Source organism: Notolepis coatsorum (assembly GCF_963971535.1).
Source record: "Notolepis coatsorum genome assembly, chromosome: 8".
Classification (NCBI taxonomy): domain Eukaryota; kingdom Metazoa; phylum Chordata; class Actinopteri; order Aulopiformes; family Paralepididae; genus Notolepis; species Notolepis coatsorum.
Window position 1 is genome coordinate 42,185,715 of NC_140172.1, and position 16,507 is coordinate 42,202,221.

The window sequence follows — 16,507 nt, forward strand, 5'->3', positions numbered from 1 at the left end:
ACGTGTATCATGGTTTTTGAAGGCTAAAAACAATTGCCCCATTGGACTGGATTGGAGCCTGGTGAGAGGAGGTTTCTCAATACTAAAGCGATCAGTGAAATTATGGCGTGTACTAGTCAACATCATGCCAGACAATGTTTAAATAATAGATGTTAGAAAAATGTTTAACCAAACCCAGTCAGTTAATGAGGAAATGTTTCAAGATGACCTTCCAGGTCATCCATTCAGTCGATACTTAGAAATCTTGAATCATTTCCTCAGTTGTCTGATCCTCCCCCTCTTTTTGCCCTTTGTACTTTTCCACTCAGCATGAAGAAGTCATTTGGCTGCGGTTCAAAGAATGAAAGAGATAAGGAGGCATATGCAGTGATGAAGGAAGAGTTCAAGAAACTGGGACGCATGTCCTTCGCGGAGGGGATGGTTCTCCTCATCTTCACTCTGCTGGTGATCTTGTGGTTCACCAGAGAACCAGGATTCTTTGACGGCTGGGCCACGTTGCTCTTTAATCAGGATGGACAGTGAGTGTGCCCCCCCCCTCACTGTACTCTTCAAAGAACAATATTTGAATTACACTGTTATGTGACTTTTTTTTATGTATTCTTCTGTATTAAATGAACACGCCAAAATTATGGGAATCGCGCTTACGTCTTCTCCAGAATCAGACAAGAAGATAGTTACCAATTTCCTCTCTGTGCATTCAGTATAAAGTTATCTGACTACAAGCTAGCCTAGCTTAGCACAAAGGAATTAAAGCGGATACGGAGGTGTTTTTGGCCAGCAGCCAGGTTAGCTGGTCCATATCCGCTTCCATTCATTTGTGCTAAGCTAGGCTAGCTTGCAGCCAGATGTTGTAGCTTTCTACTGAATGCACAGAGAGGAAATTGGTATCTTATCTTCTTGTCTGACTCTGGAGAAACCTAATTTCCCATAATGTTGGCGTGTTCCTTTAAGAAAAGAGTGCAGCATTCTAGGGATGTTCGATGTTGGCTTTTTTACCGATATCCAATATACCGATATTGTCCAACTCTTAATTTCCGATACCGATATCAACCGATACCGATATATGCAGGGTCCCCCCCCCCCCCCCCCCAACATTATGCATACTTTTGACAATAAATAAAATAAGAATTTGTTCTTACTTGCTTGCCTGGGTAAATAAAGGTTAAATAAATGTTAAAAAATATATATATATATTTAATTTTTTTGAAAACCAATACAGATAATTTCCTCAGATAAAATCTCATCTCCTAGATCACCAATATTTCCCATATGGACTTCCTTTACAAACTGTGGTCTAATGGCTTGTTGTATTTTGTTATTGTATTTTCGTTTTATTATATATTCTTCCTGTCATTAGTTGTTTTCTCTATACCAGAAATCGTATGGCATGGGTGCCTGCTTCTGTGTCTATGTAGACCTGCTTGTGTGTGTTTGTTTGGGGGGGGGGGGGGGGGTAATTTTGCTTCCTGGTGAATGCCACATGCAAGCCCCTAGAGGGTTTTTAGGCAATTCTCCTACACATCCCCTGTGGATTATATTGTATTATATATGTAATTGTTTTTATATGTGTAAATAAACAAACAAACAAACAAACAAATATTGTTTGTTTCTCTCAGGTATGTGACTGATGGAACCACTGCCATCTTCATGTCCACACTCTTCTTCATCATTCCATCAGAGCTGCCCAGCCTCTGGGGTCGTGATCCTCAAGGTTGGGCAATAGAAAGAAATAGACTTGAGTGTGTTGATCTCAATGTTTGTACTGGAACATGGGAACACTTTGCTTTAGGGCACACAAATAACAGTGTAACATGTAACAGAATGTAGGAACAAATATTATTTAACTGATAGTCTGATACCATACTTACCTTTTATAATTAAAGGTAATAAGGTAGAAAATGGGGATTTGAGAGTCAATATTTATTTTCCTTCAGAATGTGTGGGAAGCAAAGTGATTCAAGTGATTCTTGAAGAAGAGACATCAGGTCTGAGACTTCAGTAACTGATGGTTAATCAACGGTTTGTTAACATGTAGTTCCTCTTTATTTCCAGTGTGCTTAATCGTTATTACTATACCTAAAGTAAAGTGTTGCCTCGAATATCAACAAAAACCTAATTTCAACCTTTTTTGGACGTGCACCACCATGCACCTTTACACAATGGCACGGTGTACTTTAAGGCTCACCGCCTGACATTCAAGAACGCTAAATTCAGTTTTTCCACAAATCTAATCAAAGTCAAAGTCAGCTTTATTGTCGCTTCTCATAATGTGCAAGACATACAGAGAAATGAAATTGCGTTTCCCCCTTCCAACGGTGTATATGAAAAAAGATCTAATATAAACATAAAGTAACAGGGACACGATGTACACACACTATACAGGACTATATACAGTATAAACAGTCGCTAAATTTGTTTAATGTATGACTGAAATAAATATAGGAGGTAAAAGAGAACTTAGTGCAAATCTTTTTAGCAGCAGTGGTACATAGTAAGTATAACTAATAAATAATGGCAGTAGAATACAATAATGATAGTAATGATGATTGGATGATGTTTCTGCTACTACCAGACACCACTCCTTCTTCCTAACGTTGGTTCTGTGTTCACCTGCTCTACCCTCTCTCAGGAAAGAGGGTGAAGGCCCCTCCTACTCTGTTGAGCTGGGATGTCGTCCATGAACGCATGCCCTGGAACATCATCCTGCTGCTGGGGGGAGGCTTTGCTCTGGCAGCTGGCAGTGAGGTGAACACAATGTTGAGAAAGTAGTAATATTAGGGTGGCGGCTGGGTGGCACAGCAGAGATTGCGCTCGTCACCAATGCAAGAGGCTCCGGTCTCGAATCCGGGTGTCATCATTGCCTCCGGCTTGGGCCATCCGTCATACTAACTCAATTGGCAGAGTTAGAGGGTGGAAGTCGATAGGTGGGGATTGGACGTTGTGGACAGCGACTCCTACAGGTCGGTTGGGTGACACCTGTACAGCAGAGACAGGAAGTAGCGGGGGTAGTGTGAGCCTCCCATGCGTTACACCTCGCCAATGAGAGTCCGCGCTGTCTGGTGAAAAGATGTGACGGGCTGCCTCCTCGTGTACCGGAGGGGACACGTGATGCAAAGGCTTCTATCCTCCCTACAACCGGCCAGTGGGGGGAATATGCGAGCAACGTTCAAGACAGGGGAGGGGATAATTGGAAATACAAAATTGGGATGGGAGAAAATAGAAAAATAAGGAGAAAAAGTGTATACATTTTTTTTTTGTAATATTACAGATTACAGGGTTAAAGGGCTAATCTGTGTTCCAAAAATTAACAAATGCGTAGACCATTTGATAAAAGGACTATTATACACATATATATGAATATTTACATATTCATAATGCTTGAACATTTTATTTGTATGTCTTATTTTGTGCATATTCGTCATCTTGTCCCCCCCCCTTTTGAGGACCACAATGGAAATAAACCGTAAGGTTTTATTGTGTTTTAATACCCGACGGTTTTAAATTATATGTGATGGCTGTACATGTTGTGTATCAGTATTGTATGTGATTTTAGATTGTCCAATAAATTCAATCAATCAATCTACACCACATTTATATAGTCAAAATAATCCAGATTGGTATAATACTTTGGATTAGACCAATTTGGTTACGTAATTGGATTCCTTTAAATTACTATTGGATTACTTTACCTGTAATATATTATGTAACAGGTAAAATATGAATTTATTATGCTTTACAGACTGTAATAGAATAATTGTATTATCATAATCTACAACTACTATCATCCATTATTGCTATGTAAAATCACGTTTCTACAGCTTCAACCTTCTTTTATCTCTCTCTCAAAAGTAACCTGTAATCTGATGATTAATCTTATTTGTTTTTTTTGCAATGGCTGCAGTTACCAAACAAGTTTTATGTATTCTGTAATCCCATAACATGAGATTACCACTGTAATCATTATTTGCCCCACAGAATAAAGTGGTAGGTTTATGCTCTGTTTGCATTTAGGTATCAGGTCTGTCGGTGTGGCTGGGTGAGAGTCTGTCTCCTCTGAAAAACATCCCTCCTTTCGCCATCTCTCTGATACTCAGTCTGTTGGTGGCAACCTTCACTGAGTGTTCCAGCAACACCGCCACCACAACCCTGTTCCTGCCTATACTGGCGTCAATGGTACACACACACACATCCACGCACGCACGCACGCACGCACGCACGCACGCACGCATGCATGCACGCACACACACACACGCACACACACACGCACGCACACACACACACACACCTACACACACACACGCACGCACGCACACACACGCACGCACGCACGCACGCACGCACACACGCACGCACACACACACACGCACGCACACACACACACACACACACACGCGCACGCACGCACGCACACACACACACACACACACACACACACACACACATATGCAAGCATGCACGCATACACACACATACTTTTTTTTATTTTTAATAAATGTATTTTATTTGGGAATATCATCAATTATATTTCACATCATTTCAATTCATATCAGTTCCCATTTTACAATTTTTTTTAACTGTTACATTAGAAACTGAACAGAACTGAATACACACACACATTAATCTTTGATGTTTCTTAACAGTCTGTGTGTATGTGTGTGTTCCCCAGGCCGTAGCCATCAAGATACATCCGCTGTATGTGATGCTGCCCTGCACCGTAGCTGCCTCTCTGGCCTTCATGCTGCCTGTTGCTACACCTCCTAACGCCATCGCCTTCGCATTTGGAAATCTGAGAGTCATAGACATGGTGAGACACCCATTAAAGGAACACATCGACATTATGGAAAATGTGCTTACTGTCTTCTGAGTCTGAGTCAGACGAGAAGATAGATACCAATTATCTCTCTGTGCGTTCAGTAGAAAGCTATCCAGCTGCAAGCTAAAATAAGGATAATTTTCTATCATACCGACTGATGTTGACCAAAACTTGTCAATAGATTGCACGGAATGTTTGTGTAGTTCCCCTTCTTCCAACATGGCTGCCGGTAACCATTGGTAACCACTGTAACTTGTTTACAAGATCCAGTGATAAGAAACCAAATTACAAATTTTTTGTTTATATCTTTCTCATCAACACGTTCAAAATATTCTGTGAGGGGGGCAGGTGGCGCACGGAGACTACGTTCGTCACCAACACCGGGAGACACTGGATTCGCCTGTTCGAATCCAGCTCCCGGCGTTGCTATCAGCTTGGCTGGCCTCTCACACTGATACAATTGGCTGTATCAGGGGGTGGGAAAGCTGAAGGGTGGGTCCTGGGCGTTGTGGACAGCGACCCCTACAGTTCGGTCGGGGCACCTGCTCAGCAAGGGTTGGAGCTAAGGAGAGATAGTGTGGCCTCCCACACGCTACACTCTCCCCGGTGAGAACCTGCACGGCCAGGTTGGCCTGCCCCAGGCTGCACATGCGTCGGAGGAAAGCATGTGACAGTCTCCGGTCTCCCGGACCAACAGTAGGGGAAAGTATGCAACAACCAGGAAGGGTGGGATGGGAGAAAAATCGGGAAAAAGGAGGGGAAGAAAGATAAAAAAAAAAAAAATATCTGTGAAAGGCCTCAATTGGACCATCGATTGTGTCCTGGGTGTTCCAGTCCGCTCAGCTCATGCTCTGAACTTCAATCCTCTAACGGCGCGCCTCTCAGCGGAAAAAAACTCAGAGCGTTTTTATAGTCACATATTTGTCATGTGTAGGTGGGTTTTCCAGCAAACTCACCACTCTCGCTGCCGTTGAATTCGTAAGGGCTGCTACCACATAGTAGTACTTGGTGGCATCCGCGGTAATATTCCTGAGAGCGAATTGGGCTTCGGCTTGCGCGAACCAAGCGTTGGCACTCTGCGCAGCTTGAGTGAAACTGCGTTCAAAGTTCTGCGATCTGCGTTCTGTTGTTCAGTTGACATGTTCGATATAATCTCCGAAATACGTCCAAGGGTCACAAATGTAGGAATGCAGTAATGATAGCGTAGACGGAGTCGTGTTCCGATGCAAAAACGCTAGTTTATTACGCACTCTACTGTCGCACAAACACTGTCTCTCTTTAACTACGTCATCCCCCGCTAAGGGTCATGGGAGATGTAGTAAACACCACAAAAGGCTAGAATGCCTGAATTATGTCCCAGTAAGTAGCCACTACACGCAAATCATTAATCATACATCCAAAATAGCATACGTTTATTATTATACACGATGATGATACAGCTCCCAGGGGAGCTTTAGAGACCCCCAGGGGAGCTGATGTCTGATCTAGGGGAGCTATAGCTCACCGGGCTCCCCTCGTGGATCGCACCCTGTGGGTGAACCCAGCATGCATCAGGCCAAAACTTTACAATTTGACATGAATTAGCCATACCAAATCTCTGTATTAATGTGCATTCCTCCCGGTGAGGGCTGGTTCAATACTGAATATGTGCATTCCTCCAGGTGAGGGCTGGTTCCATACCAAATCTCTGTATTAATGTGCATTCCTCCCGGTGAGGGCTGGTTCCATACCAAATCTCTGTATTAATGTGCATTCCTCCCGGTGAGGGCTGGTTCCATACCAAATCTCTGTATTAATGTACATTCCTCCCGGTGATGGCTGGTTCCATACTGAATCTATGTATTAATGTGCATTCCTCCCGGTGATGGCTGGTTCCATACTGAATCTCTGTATTAATGTACATTCCTCCAGGTGAGGGCTGGTTCCATACCAAATCTCTATATTAATGTGCATTCCTCCAGGTGATGGCTGGTTCCATACTGAATCTCTGTATTAATGTGCATTCCTCCAGGTGAGGGCTGGTTCCATACTGAATATCATTGGAATCCTGAGCATCAACTTAGGAGTCAACACCTGGGGAACTACAATGTTTCAGCTAGATACCTTCCCTGACTGGGCCAACGCAAGTTTACGCAACGCAATCAATCCCTGAGTGAGGGAGGCAGAGAAAAAGAGAAGAGAGAGACTGCATGAATACTCTTTTAATAGAGTATTAGAAGGAGATGGTGACTTTTATTTTATTTTAACCCAGGCCCTATTTAAAGGGGACCTGCATTGCTATTCCTATTGGGAGATCTTTTGGGTGATGTTCGGTTTAGATTAGATTTTTTTTACTTATTATTGTGGTGAATAGAGGTTTCTGTGTTGAACATCATATGTTTAGTTTTCAGTATTTCTGGTCATATTTTATCTGATCATATGATATATGTATAAATCCGAAACCAGGCTGGAGGTGTAATTCCCCTGTCATGTCTACCATGTTTGTTTGACATATTTCATTATTTTTGCAATAGCAGGCAATGAAAAGACAGGAAATGGAGGAGAGATGTGCCAGTATTGCACAGTAGTATTTTAATCCCTTTCAGGTGTACATTTCATAGTGTCTATGAGATTCACATTTTGAGAATTCAGTGACGATGTTACAATGACCACTGGCCATTCTAAGCAGGTAGAATTCTAAAATAGAATTCTGAGAAAACCCCTGAAATGGTTAAACCCATACTTCAAGCACAGTGCTGCTACTGCCATCTTTCAGCATTTAATTTCTTCTTTTATTCCATAACTATTAGTTTATAATCTGAAAATTAAAACGGCAACATTCGAATAAAAAGTGTTTTCTCTTCCATTCATCCAACATCCACAACCTTAATGGGCAAAGTATTAATAGGCAATAATCAAAACCATTCATTTATTTAAAAAAATCCACACAAACCTTTATTTTTGGTTCTTGTTCAGTCGGATCAGCATTTAAATAGTCAAAAACCTTACATTGGTTTGTTTCGAAATTATGATTTTCTTTTTTTACAGAAGTCACAATCAATCATAAATAAATCTGTTCTACATGTTTGACTAACATTCAAGTCAATCCACTTCCACTGAGTCAAGCCTGAGTGGGCTTCAATGGGCTCCTTCTCCCTTTCATTTCACACTGTTCCATGATATTATCTGCTCTCCTATCACCTCGAATCCACCTTCACCACAATCAGTAACATATGCAGGTGCAATAAACCAAGGAAAACCAAGGTTATCATTATTCAATGTAGGGCTGTCCCCGACTAAGGATTTGGATAGTCGACTTTGATTGGCCGAAATTTGCCGATAGTGGACCCCCCAAAGCCTTCATTGACAACAACTCTCTTACAACCATAGAAATTGAATTGAGCTGGATTCTAAATTCTATGACCACAACACCCTCTTGTGTTGTGGTCATATAATTTAGAATCCAGCTCAATTAGGTGTGTTCAAAATGAAGGTGGTAGATTTCCCAGTATTAGGGGGGGGGGGGGGGGGGGGGGGGGTCGATGAAGGGAATGAGAGGAGAGGACACCAATGGACCCATCTCAAACCCTGTCCTCTTTTCCCAATCCTCACAACTGAAAGAGGGCAGGGTTTGAGAGTCAATTAAGACGGAATGAAGATTAAAATCTCAAGAAGACACTCCAGTTCAGAGGCAGTCATCTATAATATCAGCATCATAATATCAACAGACCAACACACACACAGGTCCTGATTCACTGGAATGTGACGAAAAAAGAAAAAAAAAGATGGATGCATGTGGGAGAAAAGCAGAAAAGAGGTAAAAATAAAGAAGAGAAAGAAGAAGACAAGAATAGACATGTTGAAATAATGGGTAGAATTACAAGAAACGAAAGCTGGAAAGAGTTTTAGTACAGTAAGCTTCTGCTCGTCACTTGCTACATTCCACAAGTCTGTTGACTTGACTTTATTTTTGACAATATATAAACTGAAATATCTGTTGACCATATTCACACGGCGGCCATTTTGCTCTTGTGTCACCCTCTCAGGTCAGGTTCCTTATTCCCACTCCGGGCCATAAGAGCAAAATGTCTGCCGTGCGAATACGGTCAATTTGTGTTCCCTTTTTTTGCAATATTTCAACAACGAACATTTACAAGTTTCCATTTTGTTCTCTTATGAAAGGTTTTTACTAATTCCGTTGACAAAACGATCAAACGTGGACACGGAATCACATAATGCTGAAAACGCAGCCATAATGCCATTATCCTCTAACACAAAATGACGCGGTAAGGAGTGACTGGTATGTTAGTACACAGATGATGAAGTAAGCTTGTGATCTTATCACATAATTTCTGCATTTTAAGTTCCCTTATTGTTAGTCCTTACTTAAGGGATGTTGTGCTTTGAACAAATAGAATCCAATACATAGTTACCACCTACAGTAGCTACATGTTAAAAATAAATAGATCAGGCATACATTTGATTTGAAATTGTATCTATTGTCTTTCGAGTACAAAATGGAAAACTATTTGACCATAGCGATGTGTGTTACTATTCCTGAACATGAAATGGATATATACCAAATGTGTGATGTACATAAATTATTCAAGGTCAAGTATCTCATTTTATCATGCTTAAAGTCACACACTGACACACACACACAAAGACATAACAAAACCGAAATTCACACATCAAAAACGGTGCGCCTTGCAGGCACACGCACAAACACACATGCACGCGCACACACACACACACACACACACACACACACACACACACACACACACACACACACACACACACACACACACACACACACGTAGCCATACACGCACACACACACACACACACACAGCCAAACACACACGCACATGCGTGCACACACACATACACACAATCTGAAACCATTAAAGTTGTATTGAAGCCAAGCCTTAACCTCAGTACACTACACCTTATGTCTAAATCTAACCTTTTTTTTTTTTTTTTTTTTTAGATGTATCTAATCAATCGTTCAAGCATCTTTTTTCTTTGTTGGCTTGGCTGGATGAAAACCCTCTGAAAAACGACATGAGTCATGTCTGGTTTGTCATGCTATAAACACACCTTGGTATACACACTCACAATGATGCTGGCTTCTACTGGGTCAATGGCAGTGTCTGACCAAGCGGTAGAAATATATAAGTGAGAGAGAAAGAGAGAAAGACAGACACAATGTATTTTTATCAGCGGACGGTCCTTCGCTCTGTCCATACAGCCAACTGTCTCTGTTTCAGCCAGTAATGGGGCCCCCAGGGGCCTCTAGGGCCCTCCACTGTAAGAGTAGTCTGCCTTGTTGTGCATGACCAGCTTGTTGTCCACAAAGTAGAAGCTGTCGGACTGTGTCTCGTATGGGTGCAGGATCATCTCCCTCACTGCAGGGGGCGACAGATACAAAGGCAGGTTTTGCAAACGGACACATCAAATGCAGACATACAGGCATCACTGCTGTAAAGAAAAATGGCCAAATCGGGATTTTTTTTTTGAAAATACACCAAAAAATCTGTACATTCAGGGACCAAATGAGTATATTGTGGACGTGCTGAGTTAGGGTGAGTGAATGTAAGTCTATGTAATGTCCCCATATTTCACATAAAAACGTGTGAGAGAGAGAGACAGAGAGTTTATGTGTGCATGTGTGAACTCACTGATGTCTTCAGACAAGGGCGGGAACTCGTAGATGTGTTCACAGGTGTTCTTGCTGCTTGGCATGCAGAAGCCAAACTCAAAATCAAAACTCTTCAGCAGCTGCTCTCTGAAATAGTGCCTCTCGATCATCCTGAAGTTATCTATGGACATGTCCCCTACCGTGAACTCAACCCTGGAGGGGAGATAGAGAGAGAGAGATAGAGATACCTGTTACAGTAGCTTATGAACTGCCCCCTGCTGGTTCTTGGTCATGTTATGCTACACAGGTAAACACACACACACACACAGAATAGAGGGGAGGAGACAGAGTATCTCTCTCTCACACACACACACACACACACACACACACACACACACACACACACACACACACACACACACACACACACACACACACACACACACACACACACACACACACACACACACACACACACACACACACACACACACACACACACACACACACACACACACACACACACACACACACACACACACACACACACACACACACACACACACACACACACACACACACACACTTACGTGGCTCCCACTTGCCGCAATCTGAGAAAGGCAGGAGTGAACTGGTAGCGAACAAAGCGGCCGGCATTTGGGTCAATATCCTTCTTCTCCCCTGCTTTGTCTGAGATAAAGCAAAAGACAACGATACATGTATTTATATTTAGTTACATGAATGTTTATAGTATGTACTGTATACTGTATATGCAAGTCTAAATCCTTAATCACCAACCACTCCACCATAATCGGTAATTGTTCATTGTACAAAATCTATTATGATTGCATTTATTGTAGAATGTAGTTTATTGTATATCTATTGTATTTATCATGTATTTATTATTATGTTTGTATGCTCCATGTCATTGAAAATGAGGGAATTTTCAAGTTGAAATAAAGATTGAATGAATAGAAATGAATGTATTTATGAGCATTTCTGTGAGTGAATGATCCAGTTTATACTGTAGTCAGTAACTACGTAAATGTTTACATGCATGGAGTAAGCCAGCTATTGGCCATGTTTCCGCTAAAGGTAGAATCTGTAATGTCGTCAACCAGCGACTTCTAGGCAAAATAGCCCCCCTTGGTATTGCACACAATTCTTTCTATGTGTGTGGAATGGATTTCAGTGGGTATAGGTGAGGGGTTGCTACTACTGGCCTCAGGCTCTGTCAAGAGAGGTCTGGAGAAATGCACACTATAATAAGTTGTTTAACTCCAACTAACGTCAGACCGAAACAGAAAAAGTTAAGCGCAATGCCAAGCGGGGCTCTTCTGCCTAGAGGTCGCTGTTTGATGGCATTACAGATTCTACATTTAAGGTCTTATTCAGGTTAAGCTGTACCCCTGTTTTCATGACACCAATTAACAGAATATTCCACAGGTAGAATGGTCGCACCCAACAGCTAACCTCTCCATCTTAGACTGAGCAACTGACCATAATCACACGGCAGCCATTTTACTGTTATCTAATGCTCAGAGTGGGATTCCTTTCCACCCTGTTCTCACCCTGAGAATTAAGAGCAAAATGGCCGCTATGTGAATATGGTCAGGAGTAGGTTACTCTTATTATAGGAAATAAATTATACTTATTCATCTCCAGATAAATTAGTACATTTGTCATTTAGTTTTTTTTGGCGACATGCCACAGTAACCCATTTAACATTGGAGTGTAAGGCAGGCATCTTAACCATGTTACTCATAACAACAATACGAGTTTAACCAGGTTATTGTAACTGAGTTATGATGTTTATATGACGCCTAACCCAGACCAGGTTGCTTGAGTAGCCGGGTTTAAGACGGGAATTAAACACAGCCTGTGTCTCACCTGTGGACGGTGGCTTGGTGATCTCAAACAGTACTGTCCCCGTCTCCATGTCTCTGATCTTAAATCTGGTGAAGTCAATGTTATACACATTCTCACCTGGTCCACACAGATAACCTGAGAAGAGAGAGAGAGAGAGAGAGAGAGAGAGAGAGAGAGAGAGAGAGAGAGAGAGAGAGAGAGAGAGAGAGAGAGAGAGAGAGAGAGAGAGAGACATATTTAAGATTGTTTGTTAATTTTATTACCATTTTCTTTCTAAATTATGATTGTGCTTTTGCAACACATGTCAAATGTCATGCCAATAAAGCCCACTGAATTGAGAGAGAGAGAGAGACAGAGAGAGAGAGAGAGAGAGAGAGAGAGAGAGAGAGAGAGAGAGAGAGAGAGAGAGAGAGAGAGAGAGAGAGAGAGAGAGAGGATGGGTGTATTGAGAATTAGAAATCACTTCTAGCAAATGCTTTGAATCTTCTATTCAACAGATGCTATTCAATTTACAATTGAGTGATTTAGCTGACGCTTTTTATCAAAAGCGACTTACAGATTGTGAACAACATGTCCCCACGAGGGGTATATCTGGCAGCTAAGGGTTAGTGGCATTGTTCATCATATCAAACTCGAGTGTTACACTCTCAGTGCATAGTAGTATAGACATTAGCAAAATAGGTAGTAGTATAAGAATAGTAGCATGGTATTAGGGTACATAATAGTAAGTAAGAGGTATAAGTAAGAGTATATATATATATTATAAAGAGTGTAAAGAGTTCATAGCATCAAGAAAGAAGATCAAGAAAGAAGATGATAAAGTCCATAATTTCCTCTCTTATTGCATGCAGCCAATAAGTTCTCACGGTCCGGATTGAAATAAATCCAATCAGTAATATAAAGAACGTGTTGCTGTCATCATTGCAATTAGAGGGGGTTACAGTGAAGAGGTTGAAGAGGTGTGTTTTTGGTCAATGGTGGATTTTTTTTTTTTTATATGTCTGTTTATTGGGTTTTTTTCCAGTGCAACCAACATTTACAAATTATATGTACTTGAAAAAGTTCTATTTGAAACACAAAAACAAAATACAAAGAACAGCGGACATCAAGACAAAGTAACATGTAGACAAAAAAAAGAAAAAGAAAAAAACAGTTTCAGAGAGAGATTATAGTGATGGTAATAAGAAATATATAAAGGAGAAAAAAAATATATATATATATATATATATATAATAATAATCATAATAAAGTAAAAATAAAGTAAATAATAATAATTGAAAAATAAAAAGTTAGTTAGTTTTATTTTTTAAATAAGGCGATACCTTTGAAAAAGTGAGTACAGCAATTCATAGGTCAACCAACTCTGGTGTTGATTTGGTGCATCATAGGAGAAATTTTGAAGGGGAGGGATGGGTGAGTAGTGTACCAAGGGTATTGTGTGAGTGAGTATCAGTCTGGAACTATGGGAAGGTGGGTCCTCTCAACATAGGAAAAGAAGGGAGCCCACATAGAAAAGAACTTGTCTGTAGATCCTCGGAGTGTGTGTCGGATTTTTTCTAGTTTAATACAGTTAAGAATAGATTTAATCCAAAGGGCATGGGAAGGGGGTGAGGAGGATTTCCACTGAAGTAGGATTAACCGTCTTGCTAACAGAGTAACAAAGGCCAAGACCTCTTTGTTATTATTTGTTAGTTGTAGTAAGGGTGAGGTAACACCAAATAGCGCAGTCAAAGGATCTGGTTCCACCTGAGTACTGCATATTTCAGAGAGTGTATTGAATATGTTTTCCCAAAGGTCTGCTAGGGATGGACAGCTCCAAAACATGTGCACATGGTTTGCTGGGGACCGATTACATCGTGGACAGTTAGGTTTCACACTTTTGTAGATTCTGGATAGTCTCATTGGAGTCCAGTGAGCTCGGTGGATGATTTTGCATTGGATGAGACCATGTCGAGCACAGATGGAAGAGGTGTGGACCTTTTTGAGTGCTTTTTCCCACATGTCATTAGATATCGCATCCCCCAATTCCTCCTCCCATGAGGACTTAATAATATTTAAGGAGGTGGGCTGTAATGAGCATAGCTGCCTATAAATTCTCGACAGGGAGCCCTTTAGAGTGGGAAGAGGGGTAAAAAAAATGTCAAGTTGTGTTTCACCAGGAAGGATGGGGAACTGGGTATCTAAGCTGCGGACATAGCTCCGGATCTGTAAAAACCTAAAAAAATTACTTCTGGGGAGACCGTACTTAACCGATAATTGTTCAAACGTAGCAAAGGTATTGTCGATATAGAGATCTTTAAATGTTCTAATACCGAGACTAGTCCAGGTTGAGAAAGCGCCATCAATCATAGATGGGGGGAAGGCCGGGTTTGAGGCCACCGGGGCAGCAAAAGATGTTGCGTGAAAGCCAAAGTGGCGTCTAGATTGGTTCCAAATTTTCATTGTTGATTTGACACATACATTTTTTGTAAAGGGGATATAAGGGCCTAAACTAGTGGCGTGAGCGAGAGAGGTCAGTGATGCCGGTGCGGACGAGGCTGCCTCCATCTCCAGCCAAACTGGAGGTGAGGACATCCCACTACACCGTAGCCAAAACTGAACGGTCCTAAAGTTGGCAGCCCAGTAGTAGAACCTAAGATCCGGTAGTCCGAGGCCTCCATCTGATTTGGGCCTCTGTAAGAGCTGCTTTCTTATCCTGGGAGGCTTCTTATCCCATATATAAGACAAAATCAGGCCATCAATTTTCTTAAAAAATGCATTGGGGAGAAAAATAGGTAGGCATTGAAATAGATACAAAAATCTTGGGAGGGTGTTCATTTTAACAGAATTAATTCTTGCGGCTAGAGAGAGGTGTAGTATAGACCAGCGTTCAAAATCATCCTTAGTACGAGTTAGGAGGGGGGCAAAGTTGGCCTGAAAGAGTTTGTTGAATTTGTCTGTAACATGTACCCCAAGATAGGTGAAGCCATCATGGGCAATTTTAAATGGCAGATTGTGTAGAGGAGAATTTTTTGCGGCTATATTAAGTGGCATCAGTTCGCTCTTGTTAAGGTTCAGTTTATAGCCTGACAGGCTACCAAAGAATTCGATATTGATAAGGGCAGCGGGGACAGAAACAGAAAGATCAGATGTATACAATAATAAATCGTCCGCATACAACGATACCTTATGTTCATGGCCGTATCTAACTATACCTTTGATGAGAGGGTTAAGGCGGAGTGCTATTGCAAGAGGTTCTATGGCAAGAGCAAATAATAAAGGACTTAAAGGGCAACCTTGACGTGTTGAGCGCTGTAGGGGAAACCAACTGGATTGTGTGTCATTAGTCCTGACTGAGGCTTGAGGGGATGCATACAAAAGTCGTATCCAAGTAGTGAATTTAGCGCCAAAGCCGAATTTATTTAGGGTGTAGAAAAGGTATTTCCATTCCACCCTGTCGAATGCTTTCTCTGCGTCTAGGGATATGACAGCCTCAGAGGTATTGGTCATAGAGGGGTTATGTATGATGTTAACTAAACGTCTGAGACTAAAAAATGAGTGTCTATTTTTTATAAATCCTGTTTGATCAGGTGAAATAATTGACGGAAGGACTGATTCTAAACGTATTGCTAGGAGCTTGGCTAAGATTTTATAGTCTACATTTAGTAGGCTGATTGGACGATATGAAGCACATTCCAGAGGGTCCTTGTTTTTTTTAAGTATTAGAGAGATCGTGGCTAAGGTAAGAGTCTGTGGGAGAGTGCCATTTACAAATGCTTCATTGTACATTTCGTTTAGGATAGGGGCTATCTTAGGAAGAAACTTCTTGTAGAACTCGGCTGAGTAGTCGTCCGGTCCTGGACTTTTCCCGGATTGAAGAGATTTTACGGCCATAGATAGTTCTTCAGTAGTAAGTGGCTGTTCTAATTTTCCTACCAGGTCTTGGCTAATTAAAGGAATATCGAGGGTGTGGAAGAAGTCATCTAATTCTGAGATATCGGGATCGTTTTCAGATGTATATAAAGATTGGTAGAAACGCTTAAATTCGTTATTGATCTCTTTGGGGTCTAAGGATATCCCAGACGATGTGCGGACTTTAGGAATCTGGTGTGAAGACGAGACCTGGCGCAGCTTGTGAGCTAGTAATTTATTGGCTTTATCTCCTTGTTCGTAATAAGTGCTTCTAGATTTAATAAGCAGTTCAGTAACCTGATCCGTCAGTA

General features: G+C 41.4%; 2 protein-coding genes across 4 annotated transcripts in view; one reads left to right on the forward strand and one right to left on the reverse strand.

Annotated features, from left to right (window-relative positions):
• slc13a2 (solute carrier family 13 member 2) overlaps positions 1-6,965 on the forward strand; it is a gene marked incomplete at both ends in the record, with an annotated part of 51,233 nt that extends 44,268 nt beyond the window's left edge. Inside the window, 6 exons of the mRNA XM_084320392.1 lie at positions 309-518; positions 1,617-1,711; positions 2,630-2,745; positions 4,012-4,173; positions 4,667-4,804; positions 6,825-6,965. Coding sequence (XP_084176518.1) covers positions 309-518; positions 1,617-1,711; positions 2,630-2,745; positions 4,012-4,173; positions 4,667-4,804; positions 6,825-6,965 — 862 coding nt within the window. The remainder of the gene's footprint in view (positions 1-308; positions 519-1,616; positions 1,712-2,629; positions 2,746-4,011; positions 4,174-4,666; positions 4,805-6,824) is intronic.
• Positions 6,966-10,090: 3,125 nt separating this feature from the next.
• LOC311233877 (protein unc-119 homolog A-like) overlaps positions 10,091-16,507 on the reverse strand; it is a gene marked incomplete at both ends in the record, with an annotated part of 82,445 nt that continues 76,028 nt past the window's right edge. The window contains 4 exons of one of the 3 annotated variants that reach the window (XM_084320942.1): positions 10,091-10,203; positions 10,477-10,649; positions 11,027-11,126; positions 12,327-12,440. In XM_084320942.1, the coding sequence (XP_084177068.1) occupies positions 10,091-10,203; positions 10,477-10,649; positions 11,027-11,126; positions 12,327-12,440 (500 nt within the window). The remainder of the gene's footprint in view (positions 10,204-10,476; positions 10,650-11,026; positions 11,127-12,326; positions 12,441-16,507) is intronic. The other 2 variants (XM_084320944.1, XM_084320943.1) reach the window with 2 other exon arrangements.